Source organism: Diadema setosum, chromosome 13 (assembly GCF_964275005.1).
Source record: "Diadema setosum chromosome 13, eeDiaSeto1, whole genome shotgun sequence".
Taxonomy (NCBI): domain Eukaryota; kingdom Metazoa; phylum Echinodermata; class Echinoidea; order Diadematoida; family Diadematidae; genus Diadema; species Diadema setosum.
The window spans coordinates 26,731,203-26,754,338 of record NC_092697.1 but is presented as its reverse complement, the minus strand read 5'-3'; the positions used below and the strand labels follow the sequence as shown (position 1 = coordinate 26,754,338).

At 39.3% G+C, this 23,136-nt stretch overlaps 1 protein-coding gene across 1 annotated transcript in view; it reads left to right on the top strand.

Moving 5' to 3' along the window:
- The window catches only part of LOC140237326 (arrestin domain-containing protein 2-like), a 31,352-nt gene that overhangs the window by 4,981 nt on the left and 3,235 nt on the right, over positions 1 to 23,136 (top strand). The window contains exons 2-4 of the mRNA XM_072317264.1: positions 6,832 to 6,969; positions 17,333 to 17,568; positions 22,262 to 22,444. Coding sequence (XP_072173365.1) covers positions 6,832 to 6,969; positions 17,333 to 17,568; positions 22,262 to 22,444 — 557 coding nt within the window. The remainder of the gene's footprint in view (positions 1 to 6,831; positions 6,970 to 17,332; positions 17,569 to 22,261; positions 22,445 to 23,136) is intronic.

The window sequence follows — 23,136 nt, the reverse complement described above, 5'->3', positions numbered from 1 at the left end:
TCTCATGAACTCTTGAATTACCAAATCAAAGAATGAAAGAACATTTAACATCATTGTGCCCTTACTTCCTATATGTCATTTGAAATTTTGGTTGGCAGAAAATTTATATTTTCCCCCTGTAGTATCCCACTTTGATTTTGTTTCAGGTTATAAAGAGAAAAATGAGTACGAAAGCCTATCTTGACTATTTCATTAATGTCTCTTATTTGTTATTTTGAAGGGCATTTGCAAATAAAAGAGAACATGTCAATTTTTGCAATTCTTACTTTTGTACCTCGGAGGACAAAAACGAATGTGTTCACTCATGCGTAAAATGTCTCTTTATATTGATCTACCATGTCGATAGCCAATTGAATTACCTTTAATGTGGTATATGATATATTGATTTTCATCAAAATCTTCTGTGGAAAATATGAACTGGAAAAAGTGTTTACTATCTCTTTTTTTTTTTTTACTGAGTGTATGTGTTTATTTTGTGACATAACCGCAGAAAGAAAAATGCAGTGGGCTACATTTGCGGCGGTTTAAAAAAAAATAATGATTCGGGTTTTTATCAATATTATGAACGTCAGTAGGATACATGGTTAGGTAGATTCATTATTTTTACAAGCATAGATTGTAGTATTCATTACTTAACATTACATTTATAATCACATTGTACCATCTAAATCATCACGAAAATGATCTCTGTGTAATTAAGAGCGACCCATAAGCAGTATCATACTTTGACGGAAAGGGGGAATAGATTATGATGAATTCAAGCAAACTCTTTGATCTGTAGCTAACCAACACAAGAAATTGAGCTGTTTTTTTTTTCTCTTTTTATAAATGAATTTCTAGGATCAAATGCCGTATACCGACACGGATGAGATTCAGTGGACATTGGGCGGATTTCCTCCCCTCTGAACAACTGAAAAGAGGACTTTTACATTCGAGGCATATCATCACCCGAGATAATCACATATGCAAGGATAACATCTTGGTCTGAACAATCCTTGGTGGTGAAACATGTTAAAAGACCAAAACTGTGTCAATATGATTCTTGACTGTCAAACCTATTTTCACGTGACTCATACAGTTACACTTTTTAATAATATCATTTCAAAAACAGGAGTGGATCCAGGAATTCCATAAAGGGGAGGCGCCTTTGCAACATTAAAGGGGACGCACGCACCCCCATTTCTTCTTTTTATTTCTTTTGTTTTAACCAAAGATAAAGAGGGGGCATGCGCCCAATGCGCCCCTTCTGAATCTGCCACTGTTAAAGAAAAATATTCAGAATTTCGCGATGATTTGGTACGTATATAGCTAATCTTTTACAGGGTTTCAAGAAAACAGTAAAGAAAAGATATAATGATGTAATCTAAATTGCTTGTGTGGCAGTAACCAACGTCACATTATCACGAAAACAAGTGACATAACAAAATTTCCACAACGTTTTGTAAGGTTGGATTTTGATAAAACTCACACCGTTTTCCTCGCTTGACTTTGCTCTTTCATCAAAGTCAATTTGGACATCGAGCAATGTTGAGTGTCGACTGGAGTCATGACCATTCCATGTGTAATTGTAACAACATTCTCATGCATACACTTTGTAACTTACACTTGTAACATACGCCTGTGTGTAGTCATCAGTCAGTTAAATCAACATTGATGCTATCGGATTCAAACTTTTAAATGTCTTCCCCCTTTTTAATATTCCATCTCGACAGATACTTAGTTTCATTAAAGATTTAGTTAAACCTACGCGATCTTTTTATTTGCTTCACGGCACCATTCTCACTGAATTGTTTAATGGCCTTAATCACTGTCTTACGTATTGTGTGCATAATGTATATCATACTATAGTTAGCACTTGAATAAATGTTAATTATTATGATAACTGAATGTGTATGTTTTAGAAGGAGTGATTTGTTTAACAAGAGTGTTTAACCCTAGCATGGAAACGACATGAAATTATGCTTCATTCTACTGTTTAATGTGACAATGGATTGAACAGGGCAGGGGAAAACAGTCTTGTTCGGAATTTCCCATTACTGTATCTTGAGAAAACTTGAGGACATCTTGAGGACATTCCATGGTTTGAATATAAAATTAAAAATATAATAATAAAAGGACATTTATATTGCGCAGCTACTATAATGATATACTCTACTGCGCATTACAAAATGACATGCATACAAGAAATTCAAACAGAAAATACATTACTTCAAGAGATGACTTTTTAACCTGGCCTTAAACTCATTAATTGTGACTGCTTGTCTTACAAACAAAGGGAGATTATTCCATAATTTTGGTACAGCGTACAAAAATGCCCTGTCACCCAAGAGTAACTTTTGATTTCCCCGATGGATACTTCAATAATGTTTGATCCTGTGAACTTCGAAGATGATAAAATGTTTGAAATGATGTTTTTAACTCTACAAGTTCCTGTATGTACACTGGTGCTGTACCATGAATGGCTCTATATATACAATTAGCAGAGTTTTAAATATGATTCTCTGTTTTACAGGCAGCCAATGTAATGCACGTAGTAATGGACGACAATGAGAAAAACGAGGAGAATTACAAACTAATCTAGCACATGCATTTTGCACCGTTTGTAGTTTACCTAACTGATTATCAGGTAATCCATAAAATAAACTGTTACAATAATCCAAGCTGCTTGTGACAAACGCATGGATGATTTTTTCAGTACTTTCCCGTGTCAAATGCTTCCGAATATGTGCAATATTGAACAAATGATAAAATTAATTTTTACATACTTCAGAGATAATATGTCTGTCAAAAGCTAGGCGTGAATCAAACCACACTCCCAGATTCCGTGCAGAATCAACAGGATAAATATCAACATCAATCACTTTCAGGCTTTCAGTGCGTAATTTTGAAACTTGCTGATGAGTGCCACATATTACAAATTCAGTTTTCTTATCATTGAGTAGAAGATTGTTGGATAATAACCATTTGTGAAGATGCACAATACATCGCTCTATAATGGACACAGTATAATTCTCATTTGCTGCAGTAGGTGAAAAAGATATGTACAGCTGTGTATCATCCGCATAGGTATGACACATTACTTCTTTGAATTTGTGTTGGATTTCATGGAACAACCTACTAGCATACAAAGTAAAAAGAAGGGGACCCAGGCAGGAGCCTTGGGGCACATCCCAGGGTACATCAAACTCCTTGGACATACTGGAATCGACCTGAACCCTCTGTCTCCTATCATTCAAATAGGACTCAAACCATGACAATGCTCTGTCAGTTATTCCAAAATGTGTTTGGAGAACATTCACAAGAATGTCGTGTCTAATTAAATCAAAAGCTGCACTCATGTGCAGCTTTTGATCCACAAATCCGACATAATATAATCACTCTGTGGCAGGATGTTGTATAATCGCGCAGATTTGACGAGAAAATGGCGGGGGATGCTCATATTTTATCTTTTGGTGCAGTTTTCGTCCACGACGCAACACACTCAAATCACACGCAGCAGTCGTGTCTTCGTAAGTGGCGTTTTTATTATACTGGTAATCCTCAAGGGCAGGTCCTCTCAGATTCGTCCATTGTTAATCACAGGAGGATCGCAGTGTGTCGTGTTCACTTGCCGGATGAAAGCAGCCTCTTTCTGCACGACAGGAGGAGGAGGAGGAGGAGGAGGAGGAAGAGGATGGCATCCTTTGCACTCCATTTCCCCTTAGCAATGAGGCGTTAAACGACCGTAGCGACGGGGAAACAAACAAAAAAAACAACACCTTGTGCCCAATAGCGACTGAGTTATGGGAGTTATACACGGCACGGGCGACAGGTAGTCAGTTCCCAGGTGATTGCTGGATGGCTTGCTGGTTGCCATGGTAATGCCTTTTTGAAGAATCGATACTTGACGGGGGTGGCGGAAGAGGGCGGTTGAGATCGATCTAGAGATCGGGACTGCAGTGGTACTCTCTTTTTTGTCGATAGGCTGTGAAGGTTGAAGAGCAGATGAATACAAAAATGAATGATGGCAGGAAAAGAAATGCTTGTTTGTAAGATGGGAAGATTATAATATATGAAGGAGAGAAAGAGAGAGAGAATCATTATAAATCTTATATAGACTTTTAAGAGCCTGATGGTGAAATAAAAATAGAGAAGATGCTGTCAAGGAAAACAAGTAAGAGATGTTCCCACTTCTATAAAATCTTAGAGAACAGTTTGTATGGAAAGAAAGAGGGGTGGAATTTACATCTGTGTGTTGTATTCAAGCCTGTCACACGCACACACGCACGCACACACACACACACACAGGCACAAAAATCATGACCAATGCCATTATTATCAAATTGGTCCGCGTATTCACACACACCTCCTACATAGGCTACAAAAATAGCATCGAAAATGCTAAAACGTCAACACATTCAATATTAGTTTTTCCCAGTGTCAACATCACGAATACATATTTGTGTTGTATTTGACATGTACAAACATGAAGGAGATTCGACACTTTTAGTCAATTCAGATGAAGCGCTTTGAGAGAAAATGATATCAACACAAATTTTGAGCTCTTTCCCCGCAGGAAAAAAAAATGCAATTAAGTTGTCTCTAGGATACTTATGATTATCGTCAAGCGGGAGGGGCAAAATGTGCATTTTGATAACCAAAGATAGCATTAAAAAGTTTTGTAAGAAAAACAGAATGGAATTATATGATGTATATAATAATAATAATGATGATGATGATGATGATGATGATGATGATGATGATAATAATAATAATAATAATAAAAATAATAATAGTAATAATAATAATAATAATAATAATAATAATAATAATAATAATAAAGGACATTTATATTGCGCAGCTACTATAATACTCTGCGGCGCATTACAGAATAACATGCGTTTTTCTTAGACATCATTACAATGAACGACATTGAAGTGTCAGTCCACTACTATATACTGCTTGCAAAATTCGGAGGACATTGCAAATGCGTGTTTCCGTTTGACGTGCGCAACACAATATCCATCTTCTATAGACAACTTTTCACAGGATATTCGTATGTGTGGTTTGTTTCTTTTTTTTTTTACCTGAAAGTGTGAAGTTGCACGCTTGTAACAGAAGGCGAGTAAAGTTTCGTAATATAATATTAAAATATCAACACTGTGGAGAGTGGTTCTTGGTTGAATTCCTAACACTGTATACAAAGACAACTACTTCCTTTAATCTGCATGGACTGAGTTCACGGAGTCTGCCCGTTGACAATACAATACACACATTTAAAACGAGCACACACAATAAGAATTAGTATCTGCCACTCCAGCAAACCTTCTCCGCCTAATACTACACATAGCACGAGTCCTTTGCGCTTTCCATACTATATCCCGGTTGCCATGGTTACTGAGGGGCTAACTTTGTGTATTTGGTGGAGTAAAATTAACAATTCAAGACAGGAAGCTGGCGGAAAGAGCACTGCATTATGTATTTTACGCGTCTTTGAGGTCGATGGTGGTAACAAAAGGAGAAAGAAAGAAAAGAAAGATACCTGATGCTCGTGTAAGCAGAAATGCCGTCGATTCGCGCTCTCTCGTTCTCTGGCAGACGTCGCAAAATACGAAGAGTGTCGATTTAAAGGGGCACGTCTATATCTTGACGGAATGCAGTTTTTTTAGTTGCTTCTTCTTAATTGTTATCGCTAATTGTCAAAGTGATACACTGCGGTCGGTTTTATACGATACGATGTAAACGCATCACGTCAGAATGTTTCTGTGCTTTTTGATAATCACGTAAGTTTTTTGCCGTGTCTTGATGATCATATTTCTGATTTTATTGAAAGAGAGATGGTCAAAAAATGTGTATTTGTCCATTTTCGTTTTATTAGTAATGAGGGAATGTATTACCACATGCACATTACCAAAAAGAAAACATCACATACATGGAAAAATAATACACACACAGGTTTGTTGGTATAGATAGACTGAAAGACAGATAAAACTATAAAACTATACAGCTATAGCTACTGGCGGATACGAAGATAGGTAAGTAGGTAGGTAGGTAGGTTGGTAGGTATAAGTATAATCGAATAGATCGATAATCAATAGATAGACATTTGCAGATAAATGAATAGATGTGTGTATGTGGAAAGAGTTCAGCAAAAAAAGTAACCTGAAAGCTATTTAAATCGTTCCACAGTTTTGCTGAAACAGTAATGTTGTAGCGAAACGAAATCGTTCTTTGTATTATTCTACCTCGGCATGTCTTGTTGTTGTTGTTGGCTGTGTTCTTTTTTCCCCAAAAGGCCCGGAAATTACTCGGTTTCTTCATTCGCACGTCTCATTTTCAAGGAAAGGGCCCAGGGTTGTTGTTGCACTCGTTCGATTAATCTCGTGTTTTGCTTAAGGCCAGAGTGAAAATTTCATTGATTCGTCCCAAAAGCATGCCCGTATTACACCCGAAGGGTTAGTCTCAAATGAGGTTTCTGCGAAGGTTTTTAGAAGGACGATGAGGTCAGATTTAATAGGGGGATTTGATTATTCGTCGGCCTGTATTTGTGCATTGTATGGCGAGACACGACTATGAATAATGTGGAGAACGAGGAAGGAGCACGATTTTAATTGAATCCAGCAGACTTGATAAACACCACATTCCATAAAGTCAATAAAGAGAAGATGGATTCGTATTAATGTACTAGTAGCCTCCTTTCCTGTCGTATGATAATGGTGGTGGTGATGGTGGTGGTGGTGGTGGTGGTGGTTTTGTGTGTGTGTGTGTGGGGGGGGGGGGGTATGAGATGCAGTTTGCCATTGTCTTTGTGTATACTGATTATACTCTCCTCATCTCGGCTTTCCCCGCCAGGTATTCGAGTGGCGGTAAAAGGCGAGATTCGGACCCAGTGGCGGGAAAGACACGCTTCGGTAGCAGGCGGGAAGAGAGGATCAATTTACCGAGGTGGCGAGCAGCTCTTCCTGGAGAGGAAAACCGTCTGGGGAAATGGTAAGCATTGTGTTCTTTCCCTCATTCTCTCCCTCCCTCCCTCTCTCTCCTCCTCCATCGCGATCTTTCCCTCTCTTTCTGCGTCCCTCCCCCTCTACTCTCTCTCTCTCTCTCTCTCTCTCTCTTTCTCTCCCAGACAAACCTTCGCATTAGAATGAGTCTCAGGGTGTGGTTTTGCCTCTTTTTCCCCCTAAAGGGTAATATAACTGAAGCAAGCCAGGGAATCGTGATATTAATGTTGGATAAACTCGATGGCTATACTTTTCAACATCTCTTGCCGTCGGGTAATTGCCGCAGCAGGTAAACGTCTCAGAAGGAAATTAACCGTTCAGAGGCAATTATTGTTGTGGCTGCCGATGAAAAAAAAAAAAGAAGAAGAAATGAATCATTCATCAGTAAAGAATATAAGGACTGCAGAAGTCCATTGGTACCTTTATATATAGTAATTGCGACCAAATTAGACGCCACTTACTAAGAGTATTAATTTTAGAAATTTGCGAATGATTATATAGTCTTCTTTATCCGGGGTTTCTTCAGTGTTGCCAGCATCACTGCTTTACCAGAGTCCCCCGTTATTAGTGTTACCAGTTATACCCAGTTATACATCTGATTCAAGAGGGACTTAGTGGGTAAAAACATCTTATTCAAGGACGTAGTACTGTAGGCACTTGACTGGATTCGAACTCGAAACCTCCAATTGAAAGTCATGAGTGTTATCCACTCTACCACAGCCCCCCCCCCCTTTGAAAGATTCATTATCACCCGGTTTGCTTGTTTCATTCAAGATCATGATTATGGTGGACAGTGGACAACATTTCAAAACAATGAGTCCAGACAAACAAGAACAATGTGTACATATAGACTCGAATGATTTGATCTTTTTGTCCTGTAATCTTAAGTGACTAAAGTGTATTCTTTAAATTCTGGAGTCCATGTCGTGGGGACACATTAGCCTTCGTTCATTGGTTGATACGATTCTATTGAATATTAAATTTTGATTAATTAATCTCCGCGTTGATTCTTTAAAAGCATTACTTTTGAATTCAAATAACTTCAAGTGACAAAAGACTGAAAATATAAGGAAATAGTATCTGTAAGGAAAATTAATCAAACTTGTTTGAATCCATTTAGATAATTAATTTTTGATATCTGTGATGTCTTATGTGTATTTGTGTGCGCAAATAACCTCAAGTGACAAAAGACTGAAAACAGGGAAAAGCGTTTCAGGGAAAATTAATCCAGCTTGTCTGAATCCATTTAGACAGTTAAATTTTGATATCTGTGATGTCTTAGGTGTATGTGTGTGCGCAAATAACCTCAAGTGACAAAAGACTGAAAACAGGGAAAAGCATTTTAGGGAAAATTAATCCCGCTTGTTTGAATCCATATAGACAGTTAAATTTTGATATCTGTGATGTCTTAGGTGTATGTGTGTGTGTGGAAATGGCCTCAAGTGATAAAAGACTGAAAACAGGAAAAAGCATTTTAGAGAAAATTAATCCAGCTTGTTTGAATCCATTTAGACAGTTAAATTTTGATATCTGTGATGTCTTAGGTATAAGTGTGTGTGTGTGTGTGTGTGTGTGTGTGTCTATAATGTGTGTGCTGTGTATGTGTATTTTAGGTATGTGTGGTTTGGCATTAGACCATTCAAGTGTGCATGTATAGTATGTTGTCTTGCCTGCATTGCTTGCTAGTAAGTGCACTCATGTGGGCCGTAATGTTTTGTGTTTGTACAGGTAGTGTACGTGCCTTTGAAATGAAGGCTGGTAATAATTCGCGGACATGAATACCGCTAAACACTAAGGTTGTACAGCGAGAAGATTGTTACTAACGATCAAGTGCAGGGGAGGATCCAGGAATTCCGTGAAGGGGAGGCACCTTTACAAAATTTGAGGAGGGGCGCAAGCACCCCCTTTCTTTTCTTTTTATTTCTTTTGTTTTAACAAAAAATAAAGAGGGGCGCGCGCCCGGTGAGCCCCATCTGGATCCGCCACTGCAGTGGCTCTGCAATGATACCATAACCCATAGTCCAGGGGCTTTTTCTGTAGCCCCAAAAAGGGAGCGGTGCTAAAGTTGGATACCTACGCAGAGTTATCCTCTAAGATTTGGCGCAAAGCCTTCTGTGAAGTGATCATGACCAAGCCAATTATGACGGACAAAGCACCACAGTAAAAAGAGGCGGAGTATCTTATTCCACAGCCCAAACTAGGGGCAAGATTAGTGTCAAGTGCAAGTGTGCGAGATGGATTAACACCGCGGTTGTGCTGTGTATATACAGTCATCCTTGTCCTTATTCTTACATTTACTTGTTTAGCCTAGCAAAGGGAAGGTACCCCATCGTTTCAATATACATTAGTGACTTCATATGACATGAATATATAAAATATAATGTATAATTGTATTGATACTTATTGATACCTAGTCATACAATCATTTGTATCTTGTATATCATTCCTAATAATGTATATCATCAAAATTGATTTATGTACATTATACAACAAGTCTACATGTCTCAGTGGATAGTCGAAGTGAATGCATCACACAAACTTGAACAAAAAATGGACACATTATGTAGAACTCCTATAGGCCCTGTAGGCTGTCATAATAAACTGTAATATCGGGGTGACTCCTTCTACCTCCCTGGTATCATCAAACTTCTAATCATCTTATTATCTTGATGGATTACGCTATCTAATCATTATCTTTGGATTTCTAAAAACAATCATCTCATGCTGGAATTTTCCGTTACAAACTCGTCCGTGAGATCGACGCAGTACACCCTGGCTTATCAACCCATTTAGAAGACGTTCGTGCTGTACACCTAACTTACACAGGCTCGCTTATTCTTTCCGTGGCGTCTGCCTGTAAAATATTTAAGTGTCATTGCGTGCCAGCCCCGAGTAAAATAAATCTATGAAAGATGCGATATTGCACGCGTTTCGCTGTGGAAAACTTGAAGAATAATGATATTCTATTGCTACACTGTATGTATACAGAATCAATATGCTTCTCGCTGGTTGTAAGGTATCATTTCGTATCCAGTCAGACTGTTCAGTTGCTTTTAAAATGAGCAAAGAAACAGCCAATATCATTTTTATGATACTTTCTATAGATATGATAATAAGCATCATACGCTGTCCTTGCTGTCGTAACATTTATGCGCTGCGAATACTTTTGCCAGAGATTAGTTTTACACTGTGCACAATATTATTATTAGCCACCACATGTTCCAAAATTTTGTTTCGTCTTTTTATCAAGTATAGTTATCAAGGACGTATCATCGCCTAGTGTTTCCACTTTCATCACAGACCATTTAACCCTTTGTTCACATTCGTAGTACATTCACATTCGTTTGCCTTCAGGAGCCTCATCTTAAATACTAATTAACATGATTAAGGTGGAATATAATCGCTGCCTAAAAACAAACAAACAAACAAACAAACAAACAAACGAACAAACAAAAACAGAGTACGATGATTGACAAGGCGTTTTATTTCAAAGAGTCATCAGTAGACAAAAAAAAAATACACAGAAACAAATAAACCGGATTTACAACACGTAGTCTCTTAAAAAATCTTTATTTGAATTTCGTTCGATGATTGCAAAATCATCTTCGCAAAGAAACCAATCACACACACACACACACACACACACAATGGCAGCGTGTAATCCACTCATTCTTCTTGATATCATAAATTTATACGTGCAAAGAAAGAATCTGTACAGATTCATACAAAAGATAGAAGTTCTTGTAGCACGAAGACCTCGAACAATGGATACATAAAGTCCTACGTTGAATATTAACACTTAAACAAACACACACACACACACACACTTTTTTAATGATATTTTCTATTGGAATTCCGTTTGATGTCACCATCGTTTTCACAACGAAGCTAATACAAACATTAAACTAAATCAACGTAATCAAACTGAAAAACTTCTACTTAATCTACTAAGATAATTATATACAAATGAAAGTATAGCGTGGTATGAGCGCCTCAGTAAACACACGCACACACACACACAAGCACGCGCGCACACACATATGACGTTGGTGTATGTAATGTATATTTTATATGTATATTATATATATATATATATATATATATATATATATATATATATATGTGTGTGTGTGTGTGTGTGTGTGTGTAGGGAGTCGTGACGAAGGAAGACACTTTCACGTTACACACACACACACGCACGCACGCACACATATACGTTGTACATGGCAAGCTGAATTAAATAAAGGAGAGTTATAGAGAAACAGTGGTGGTAACACCTGCTCGATTATATTTACAGAAACTGCGTCTTTGTGCGTCAGATTTTTGCAACAATAGCAAAACGACAAATCGTGGAACTCGGGTCATGATCGAAGCTTGTCCCGCTTGACTTTACATACATAATTAATAGAAAATGACTGAATTAGTTTGACTAAAAGCTAAGCTTTGTTACCTTAGGCTTTAATAATGATGAACAAAGATGAACAAAGTATGATATTCATTACGTAACTTCATTACATTTTGTACTCGTGTGTTTCGTAATTTTTTGCCATTCTAAACCCTTATACCATCTAATTACTATGGTGCCTACAGTCTACAAGCTTCTGCTTTTTACTTCACAGGTTCCTCATATTACATCCATGGTTTTTCACATTTGCTTACGTGTTTGTTTATTTTCATCTCAAATTGACTGTCTTGTGTTGAACTGTCTTGAAATCAAGTAGAATGTAAAAAAAGATGTATGAAATGTGGAATGTGGAACAATGAATAAAGAAAAATAGCCAAAACATCAAAGAATCGAAATATTCGGGTGTTGCCAGACACACACACACACACACACACACAAATGGACTAAGACAACAATTGTGGCTAACACATAGGGAAAATGCTTCAAGAAGTTGTTGCTATTTCGCAGATTGTCAGCTCAATGTAATTTTTTATCCATCCCGCATCAGTATCTTTATCATTATGTCTTGAACTATAACTTAACTACTACAGTGGACTCCCGTTATAACGAAGTCCTCGGGACCGGCAGTGTTCTTTTGTTATGTCGAATTTTCGTTATAACCGAACAGTAAGGTATACAAAGAGATGTGCATGATAATTTGGGGACATGAATTTTAACTTCGTTGTAACGAGAATTTTGTTATAACCGTTCGTTATAACGGGAGTACACTGTAGGGTCTACGGTCACGAACCTCTTATCTACGGTAGATGTGGAAAAAAGGGAATGTTATTTCCTTTTTCGCGAATAATGGCTACTTCGAGGAAAATGTATACTTGAATAGAGGCAATAATTTTTTAAGGAAATCTGGGTTTAGCTGTCCACAGCACGATAGTACAATTTAGTGAGAATTTACTGCTGATAAAAGGATTGATCTGGATGTGAAGGTAAATAATGGTTGAGTGCTAGTATACCAAGGTATGATATACACACGACACACAGAGACATCGGATGTACTGGACTATTATGTATGAATGATACAATGTGTCCGTATATTTACTATGCTGACATGTAAAACGCACACACACACACACACACACACACATTGTTATATATATATATATATATATATATATATATATATATATAATAGAGGGTGGGGATGTGTCTGTGTTTCTGCCTACACGGCATATGCGTATAATGACGTAATGCAAAAGGCGACCTAAGCAGTTTAAGAGTAGTTTTCTCAGTACTTCAAAGTATACCTTCCTAAAGTTCTGCTACCTTACTAGATCCATTGCCCTCTGTTCTTTTTTTTTTTCGCTTGAGACTCAATAAATGTAGGGCCGAGACCTGAAAGATGGGATAACGCTAAAATTTGCCTGATATTGATTTAAAATAAGACCAAAGTTCGGTATTATTATTTGCTCTTTCTAAAGGATATTAACATCGATTCTCATTTCGGTCAGCCCTGAAAAGTTATAGCTGAGTGGGTCTTCTATTACATACAGGCAAACCCGAGAAGCGTACAATCACTCTTTCTTTTCTTTTCTTTTCTTTTTCTTTTTTTAACCAAAGCCCTGTAAAGCCATGATAACAATAACCCCCAGTACTGTCGGGAACCTATGGTCATCGGGGACATAGTGAGTAATACATTCTGCCTCATGATGTATACGCTCCGAGGATTCATAAACGCAGTATTTCCTGTCACAGTACACACATACATATATATATACACACACACACTCAATAGAGAAAGAAAAACAAAACAAAACAAGAATTGCACAAGAATGTAGGCCTATATTTCAATTCAATTCAATTCACTTCAATTCAAATCTTATATCATTTTCGACGAGAAATAACGTTTTATTTTCTTTGGTAACAGGGAATAAGGTTTCACAAACAAAACAAAGCAAAATGAGGAGAGTATACAATAATCCTGGAACATTGTCATAAAAATGAAGTGATGAAAATGAAATAACGATACGCAAGTTGCGAAAAATGGAAGGACCAACTAAAAAGACAAAGACTGAAAAATGTAGGCTCCTCAGGTAAAGAACGTCAAAAAAAAAAATAAGTTGATGCACAAGGGAAAAAATCTGAGGAGAAAAAGTCCGAGAAGCCCACTGAGAAGACAAAGCACGAAACATACACACACGCGAATAACATTAAACGGGACTGGGACAACGAAACTAATAAAGGAAGACTAGGAGACAAGATAGAATGAGACAAGACTAACATGACAGAAAGACAACACAACGGACAGAAAGGCACGACAGATATCTGCATTCGAAGAGCTCCTACATTCAACCTGATTGATCTCCCGCCTACAGAGTAAAACATCGACCTTATATAATATGTATTAGTATAATAAGCCACCTGTAATGTAGCTGTGTATAGCTGCTCTCACGTAATCGGAGACTGACGTATAGAACTGGGTAGCTGGCACTTAATTTTTTATAGGGGAATTATTCAGGATGTCTCGGCATGAATTAAAGTAGCTGAAACAAGCCAAGGAGATCATTTGTATATAGACGATATGGTGAGAGCCTCGCCAACCCACATGCAGATTTAACGGCTGCTGTGGATCAGGGAAGAGTCGTTAATACTAGTAACAAATAAACAAGGCATGCGTGCAGCTTGGTTGTAGTTTGTTGTTGCTAAGGACAGATTAAGTTACCAGTCGCGATAGAACGGCAATTCACTTCACGCTTTGCTTTCATTGTTATACATTTGAAAATCACCAAAACATATATGTTTTCAATCTTTGCGATGCAATTTCAGTGATCGCGAGTGACGGCAAAGTATTTTTAAAGCCGTTCAATTTCCTGTTGTGTCAAAGATAGCGATTGGGAATACTTTCCTAGACGTATACGGTGCATAGCAGAATGTGCCCAATTACAATGTACATGCAAAGCGCAGTCTGAATTCATATGATCATATCATATCAGAATCCGTACTGTATACTAGTAGTTGGCGGGATATTATAGTGTCACGTCCGCATGATTAGGCTAATCATCATCTCAATGGCATCCAAATGACTGCTGTTACTCCGGCTGTTTGTTCGCGGAAAAGATGTGACCTCGTACATTCCGATGAGGTGAATATCAGTCTGACGGTTAATGTCTAATTTGCTTTCATTTCAAAAATTGTCCCCGGGAAACGCTTTCTTAGTCTTAGTGCAACTCGTGATATTATGTTTCTTCAATAATTGAGCTTATTATCACCCAACAGCAGCGACGCAGTAGGCTTAAATATGGATTTAGGCCGCTTGCGCTTGTGTGTGTGTGTGTGTGTGTGTGTGTGTGTGTGTATGTGTGTGTGTTTACAGATTTAAAAAAGTAATGAACAAAGCTTCATAGAATGCAGGTGACCTCTTTGGAGAAGGGATATGTAAACTAAATTATTATATCTAGCCACAACACCGTTTTCCTGCCATGCGGTAAACGGATGTATTGTTTTTGTTTGTTACTTTGTTTGTTTTTTGTTTTTTGTTTTTTGCACGGGGTATAGGCCCTACGTAAATTAAACTCTTTTATGATGTCAAACAGTTTCAATTCAAACCGCTGCATTTTTCCCAGTACTATACAAGACAGTCATGAATTGTGATGCCAGATATTGAGTATTTGATGTGTTTCAGTACTTGATGTGATTAAACGTCAAAAGATTCGGTGTGTCTTTCTTAAAGTCATTAGTGTAAGTGGCATAGCGGCAATCTTAATTTAATTTTCTCTTTAATGCTCGGTGCGAGTCATGCTAAAGACTACGACGCGTATTCATTTAATTTTCTCTTTAATTCCATTACAAAGTGCAACACACACGGGACCGAGAGAATGTTCGTTGCAACAACTGTTGCATGCATGTGATCGAGTGGGAGGAAGGACAGGGTAATGAACAAGCTAAATTGACTACACAGTAAAGAGAGAAGAAAAAACCGGCAGCAAACAGAAAAATCGCTATGAATGGAACAGGTTCGAATTACAGTATGTATTGTGCAGAGTTTTAACGGACATTCACATTTTCACTCGATATGAATTGGCGCAGAAAAGACGTCCATTTGGATTGGAAGAAAGAACTGTTAACTGATTGACAAAACGATAGTAAGTGACAACCCCCCCCCCCCCCCCCTCAAAAGCAATCAAGCAGTCATTTGCATTATCCTCCCTCGTATCGTCGTTATTATAGAAAATTGATGTGCGTTTGGTATCCTGAAAAAGAACTAATGTGCAATAACCGTACTCTGTTTGCATTAATGAACCTCTTCGGTACAAAAACTGTAAGGCTGGGGGTAGCGAAGGCAGCGAATGTGTCATTCAGAGGCACTTCATTGCTTGCGCTGTATACACTGAAGTATCATTCGAACACTTGCACATGGTATAGTGTTGTCCGTGCCTGTAACGGGACGCCACCAATTATAATGCATGTCGACTATTGCGAGGGATGTATCGTTTATTGCTGTGGCAAACGAGCCCGTTCTCGTTTAGCCAAATTATGGTCTGCACTGCATTAGCACTCAAGTTGATACAACTAATTACGGGTAATGCATAGTAGCATGATGAGGAAGACGGGAAGACGACAATCGGGTGATTGAAGGGGTGGACCGGATCACTCAACGGTCACATTCTCGATTTTCTTTTGACAAAGTACATCAACAACAGCAACAACAACAACAACAACCACAACAACCACAACAACAACAATATAAAAATCAACATCTTGTGATGAGACAGAACATCTCACTGTCTATCCATTGCTATCGTTGTCATCTACTGTGCTGGTGATATACTTGTACCTCGCAGCTGAATCACCCGTTATGGAGACCATGCTTTTAGCTACGTATGTACACTTGTAACACCAACAATGTGGAACAGGCTGCCTGGAAATACTATGAACATACCTAACCTCAAAACTTTCCAGTCAAGTCTTAAGTATCATCTGTTTATCAAAGAGTCTAGGACATTTTAATTATCATTTGTATATTTTGTGGTTTTGTTAGTTTTCTTAATTTGTGTAACTTATTTATTTGAATGATGTTGTTGAGTAATTTTATTATAATGTATCAATTATTGTAGCGCCTTGAGTGACAGATTTTCAGAAAGTGCGCATTAGGAATATTTATCAATATCAAAATAATTAATTCGTTGACTTGCTGGCTGAGCATTACAGCCGTTTTAGAGCATGACATATCGTTAAGCCATCACATGACGAAATTAGCGATCAAACATTTCGTGAATCCATCCGGGTCCAGGCCAGCGGGATATGCTGTACAACCTCCAAAGCAAATAATCATCGAGAGAAAAGTGGTTATTTTACACGTTATTAATCTTGATGTTCATTTCCTTCCAATCTGTGACATTGTGCAAAGAAACCTGACTGTTTCCCTTGTGTGGAACACTTTAATGAACGCAAATCATCTCTTATATATATAGCGCTTTGTCTCTTTACGTGTGGTGAAAATATGTTCATGTTGTGCACTTTCCTAAATTGAATGTTCTTTGCGGTGACAGATGAAGATCAATATCATGATGCAAAAGAATAGAAGAAAACATTCGATCGAATGCGAAAAGAGAATATAAGGTTAAATGATTATGTGTGTGTATATATGTATATCCAATATGTATATGAATCCGTATATATAATGTAGGCCTATGTATACCTAGCACTGCAAGGGGAAAAAAATCGTATGCTTTTCACGACCGTTCTGTTAACGCATTGCTGTTTAGAATTGAGAAACGGAGGTATGAGATTGAAAAAAAAAAAAGTTGATTTCCAACTTCATCTATGTTACCTCCGGCAGGCATATTCTTATTTCTCTGCTCTGTCAGCAGCTAGGTGAATACATGTTATCTACTTCACGGGCTAATTTTAAAGAGCATTTCTTTTCTTTATCTGTATTTCCCCCGGCACCTAGAACCCGACGACAAGTCTGAGATACCGCTGCTTACGGCGGGCAGCTACTCTTTCCCGTTCCAGTTCCGCCTTCCAGCTGGACCTGGCCTGCCTTGTTCCTTCGAGTGCGGAAGCCTCGCCAACGTGCGCTACCTCGTTCACGCCAACATGGACATATCGTGGGCTGTGGATCCCGTGGCGGAGCGCTACTTTTCCTTCATTGGCTCCGAGATCAACTGCAACCTTCCAAAGCATCAAGTGAGCAATATTTTCTCACAAAATTTGCACTTACTTTATATTCCCCTCTTCCTCTTCTTCCACCTCCTCCCTTTTCTTCTTTCTTCCTTTCTGTTTTCTTCTATTCATCTTCCTTCCTACTTCATCCTCTTCTGTTTCTCTTCTTCTTCTTCTTCTTCTTCTTCTTCTTCTTCTTCTTCTTCTTTATCTTCTTGGTTTATTCTCCTTCTTCATCTTTTTCTTATTCTTCTTCCAGTTTGATTGCTGCACCCATAGTGGCTGTGGGGTCGCTGCCATGACATTATGCATATTAACGTCCTTCATTGCTGTCTGTCATGGACGCCCTCCGTATTCTCTCCCTTCGCTCTTTTAATTAAGTTCTCAATGTTATTGAGCCACTTCCTTATTTTTTTTAAGTCTCCTTCTCCTTTCCTCACACACACCTGCGACTTCTTATTTTCATCCAAGTGTGATCATCTTGGCATTAATCCAATGTCATCGTTCGAGAGGTTAGAGTTACCAGTGTTGGCCAGGAGTAGCTGTATTCGGAAGGTTATCATCAATGACGGGTTGCCAAGTGAGCAGCTGTTCAAGCCTTCTAAATCAGAAGGGGGAAGGATATCAGATATTGAAAACGTAGTTCAAAAGGTGATTCAGAAATCAGCATCTTATACACGGTACACCCTTGGGAGTGGTATAGGATCACTGAGTACATAATGATTATGATAGAGATGGGACGTCATGTCAATACCACCGGCAACCACATTCAAGATATCAATGCATGCCATTTCAAAGTCGCGATCCTAAACAGGAAATCAACAGCACAGTAAACGATGCCATCGAGAGTTACTTATGCGTGAAGAACACTCACATGAAAATGATCATACATGTGTAAGAATCCTATGAAAAGAGTAGGCCTACCTGGTACTTACGCGAAATAAACTCTACTCACGTTCACATAGACACATAATATAGACAGACACTAGTCATGACATGCATGACCAACGGCGTAAATCCGTACTGAGGAGTGGGGGGGGGGGGGATGGTCACCATCACCACGATTACAAGCCCATACCCGGACTGGGGAGGGGGGGGGGGGGGGGGGGGAAAGAAGCTTGGTAACCCCCCCCCCCCCCCCCCCCACACACACACACTTTACAGGGACCGGATGTCCCACTCTTTTGCATGAAATATAAAGTGGGAGGAAAGTGGCAGCAAAAATATGAAGACTTTTTGTTCTTGTTGCTTTTTTTTTTGCTTGTCAGATGACTTTCGGCGGAAAATCAGACCTTAAAAGTATGAAGACATTTTTTTGTTTTTTGAATATCTGTGAGAGGGAGCGGAGCGACCGAAAGGGGGGAGGGTGTGTAGGGGGGGGGGGTATCCCTCTCCCACACGAGGAAGATTTTGCATTTTCAGACCTGAAATTCAGCGATCTGGTGCACACTTTTGGTGAAAATTTTATTTTCTTTTCTTAAAAGAAAAATAAGAAAATGAAATATTCACAATATATTATTGAAAGACTAAATCGTGGTATTTCAGCTCTTGCTCCGCCTGTGCGACATCACTGTGAAGGCCTACTAAATAATGGGGCCTATCACCGGCGTAGATAGGATTTGACCTAAAATATATAGGAGGAGCGGTTATGTGAGGGAGCGAAGCAAACGAGGGGGGGGGGGGTATAAATCTTTTTGCATTGAAAATTTTGACATTTTACAGTCCAAAAACTGCCGTTTGTAGCTATATTTTCGCTTTGGAAATTAAGGGGGGCACACCGGGTGCAACTGCTGTCAATCACTGGCAGCAACATCAGGAGAATGGCCGCTATTTGATAGCGATTAAATGCGAGCGAGCTTGAAAATTTTGACATTCTACAGTCTAAAAACTGCCGTTTGTCGCTATACTTTTTCGCTTTGGAAATTAAGGGGGGCCGCGCCGGGCGCAACTGCTGTCAATCACTGGCAGCAACATCAGGAGATGGCATAGCGGTCAAATGCGAGCGAGCGGAGCGAGCGAGCTTGAAAGTTTTGACATTTTACAGTCCAAAGACTGCCGTTTGTGGCTGTATTTTTTCGCTTTGGAAATTAAGGGGGACACACCGGGCGCAACTGCCGGCAATTACTGGCAGCAACATCAGGAGAATAGCATAACGAATAAACGCGAGCAAGCGAAGCGAGTGAGCTTGAAAATTTTGATATTTTACAGTCCCCCAAACTGTCCTTTGTGGCTGTATTTTTTCGCTTGGGAAATAAAGGGGGCGCACCGGGCGAAAACTGCTGGCAATTACTGGCAGCAACATCAGGAGAATGGCATAATGATTAAATGCGAGCGAGCGAAGCGAGCGAGCTTCAAAATTTTCACATTTTACAGTCCAAAAACTACCGTTCGTAGTTATATTTTTCGTTTTGGAAATTAAGGGGGACCGCACCGGGCACAACTGCTGTCAATCACTGTCAGCAACATCAGGAGAATGGCATAGCGATTAAATGCGAGCGAGCGGAGCGAGCGAGCTTGAAAATTCTGACATTTTAGAGTCTAAAAACTGCCGTTTGTAGCTATACTTTTTCGCTTTGAAAATTAAGGGGAGCCGCAAAGGGCGCAACTGCTGGCAATCACTGGCAGCAACATCAGGAGAATGGCATAGCGATTAAATGCGAGCGAGCGGAGCGAGCGAGCTTGAAAATTCTGACATTTTAGAGTCTAAAAACTGCCGTTTGTAGCTATACTTTTTCGCTTTGAAAATTAAGGGGAGCCGCACCGGGCGCAACTGCTGGCAATCACTGGCAGCAACATCAGGAGAATGGCATAGCGGTTAAATGCGAGCGAGCGGAGCGAGCGAGCTTGAAAATTTTGACATTTTACAGTCCAAAGACTGCCGTTTGTGGCTGTATTATTTCACTTTGGAAATAAAGGGGAGCGGGCGAAAACACCGGGCGAAAACTGCTGGCAATTACTGGCAGCAACATCAGGAGAATGGCATAATGATTAAGTGCGAGCGAGCGAAGCGAGCGAGCTTCAAAATTTTCACATTTTACAGTCCCAAAACTACCGTTCGTAGCTATATTTTTCGCTTTGGAAATTAAGGGGGGCGCACCGGCCGAAAACTGCTGTCAATCACTGGCAGCAACATCAGGAGAATGGCATAATGATTGAATGCGAGCGAGCTTCAAAATTTTCACATTTTACAGTCCCAAAACTGCCGTTCGTAGCTATATTTTTCGCTTTGGAAATTGAGGGGGGCGCACCGGCCGAAAACTGCTGTCAGTCACTGGCAGCAACATCAGGAGAATGGCATTATGGTTGAATGCGAGCGAACGGAGCGAGCGAGCTTTAAAATGTTGATATTTTACACTCCAAAAACTGCCGTTTGTAGCTATATTTTTCGCTTTTGTTTGTCCCACTTTATGGGAGAACCATCCCCCCCCCCCGATCGACGCCTCTGCATATGAGGGTGCTTTTGTTAAGTGAAAGATCTGCTGCACACTCTTTGATGAATTAGGGATATATACGTCAATGTCAAAAGTGTACAAAGTTTATCGAAAGGGATCCTGTCTAGCGGAGCTTTTGCATGCTTATGATTGCAATACAACGATCTGATGCATAGTTCTAGGGATATTTGGACAATTTTCCATTAAGAAAGTTCGAGATTTGTCCTCATCTCGGGAATTGCTTGGGGGATAAATGATTTGTCTGCCTAAACACTTCCAAAGGGGCTGGGCAAATGCCCCTTTGCCCCCCCCCCCCCCCCCGAGATAGATTTGACGCCCCTGATCTTCCCTGGGAATGCCCATAGATGTATCCTGACTGAGTAATCAGTCACTGCCGTTTCTCAGGAATGATTCAGGAAATGGAAGGGGTTCAATTATGACGATATAGTTTTTGTTATTGTTTGTTTGTTTGTTTGTTTTCGTACATATTTTGCAGATGGTCCCCAGTTACTCGCGTCATAGCATGTTTACATGTAGGCCTATACTATTTGACGTTGTCAACGTCTGAGCCATACCTTACAGTGATTGTATGTCGATGTTACTTTCTTCGTGAGCGAGCGAAGCGAGCGAGCGCATGAGAAAATTATGTATACATTTTCCTACAAGATAGAATACTGTTCAGCTATGTTACCTGTCTGAAGGCCGGCGTACAAACGTCATGCAATAATTATGTCAAAATTGTTACAATCACATTTCCGCTTCCTCCATTTTTTTCCTAAAAATTCAGGGGGGGGATGATTGTACAGGCCATCCCCCCCTCCTCCATTTCAGGGGGGGATATATCCCCCCCATCCCCCCCGGGATTTACGCCCATGTGCATGACAGACAGACTGACACGCGCACACACAGACACATATTAGGAAAAAAAAAAGATTACGCTGATTCCAGCCAGCAATTCCCTCCAAGTTTCTGGTCGTCACCATGGTTACAGGCATTCCAAACCTTATCTTGAGTAGTGATATCATACATCAGTTCAGGTGCCTGTAATATCAATCACCCATATCTATTGTTATTCCATATATATTGTAAAGTGAAATTGCATGGCTATGCTGTCGCGACATGCATTTTTATAAACTGTCAGCCTTTTATTCAACTCTGTTCGATTTCCTCTGATTATGTTGTTTCCATGCTCCCTTCCGTTATTCAAAATTGATGTCACAATCATGCCGTTGTCACTGGGAAGAGTTTTCTCTCACAACCCTGCAATTTCGCTGACTCCCTTTTAGAAAACTCTCAACGCGAGTGACCGCAAGACGTTGCTCCGCTGCTGTTTCCGATCCAGCGGTCCCATAGCACTGAAAGCCGAGATGCAGCGAAATGCCTACTGCGCCGGGGAGTACGTGAACATCAAGACGAGACTGGAGAACAACTCGGACAAGGTCATGAGACTTGGTGTCAAATTCATACAGGTACGTTATATATGTCACTCCAGTGCGCAGGTTTGGGCTCTATGCATTTTGGCTTTTTAGTTCTCGTTTGCTTGTTGTTGTCGTACATGTTTGGTGTAATTTGTTTCAAATTCAAATTCAAACTTTATTATCACTTTTTTTTTTTAACAGAAAGTACAAGGAAATATGTGAAAATTGACATGCATTTTGTCACATGTATATACAGACAGCCAGGAATAACAACGTATAATATGATCAGTACAAAAAAAAAAAGGAGAACCATACAGCTGTACTATACAATCGTGTTTATACACTCTGCACACACACACACACACACACACACACACACACACACACACACAAAATGGAGGTACCCACTCAAAAGACACAATATTGTTGTTGGTCATTGAAGTCTAAGACCATGTCCTATATAATCTTGCTTCATATGACTACCTTGACACACACCTGATGTATGTTAATAAATATTGTTCAGTCGCAGTGTCGCTTCAGATTATGCAACAATTTTTTTTTCGAGTATGGAGTAAAGTGTCAGAAGACTCTACTACACAGATATCGTACATCCAGTCTCGATCGTCTGCCGTGCTGTTCTACTACTTATATTTAGCTTTCCCCTCTATATCTATCTTTTTATCTGTAATTATGTCACAGATGTATGTGTAATGAAAATTGTTGTAATTGTAGAAACTAGCTAT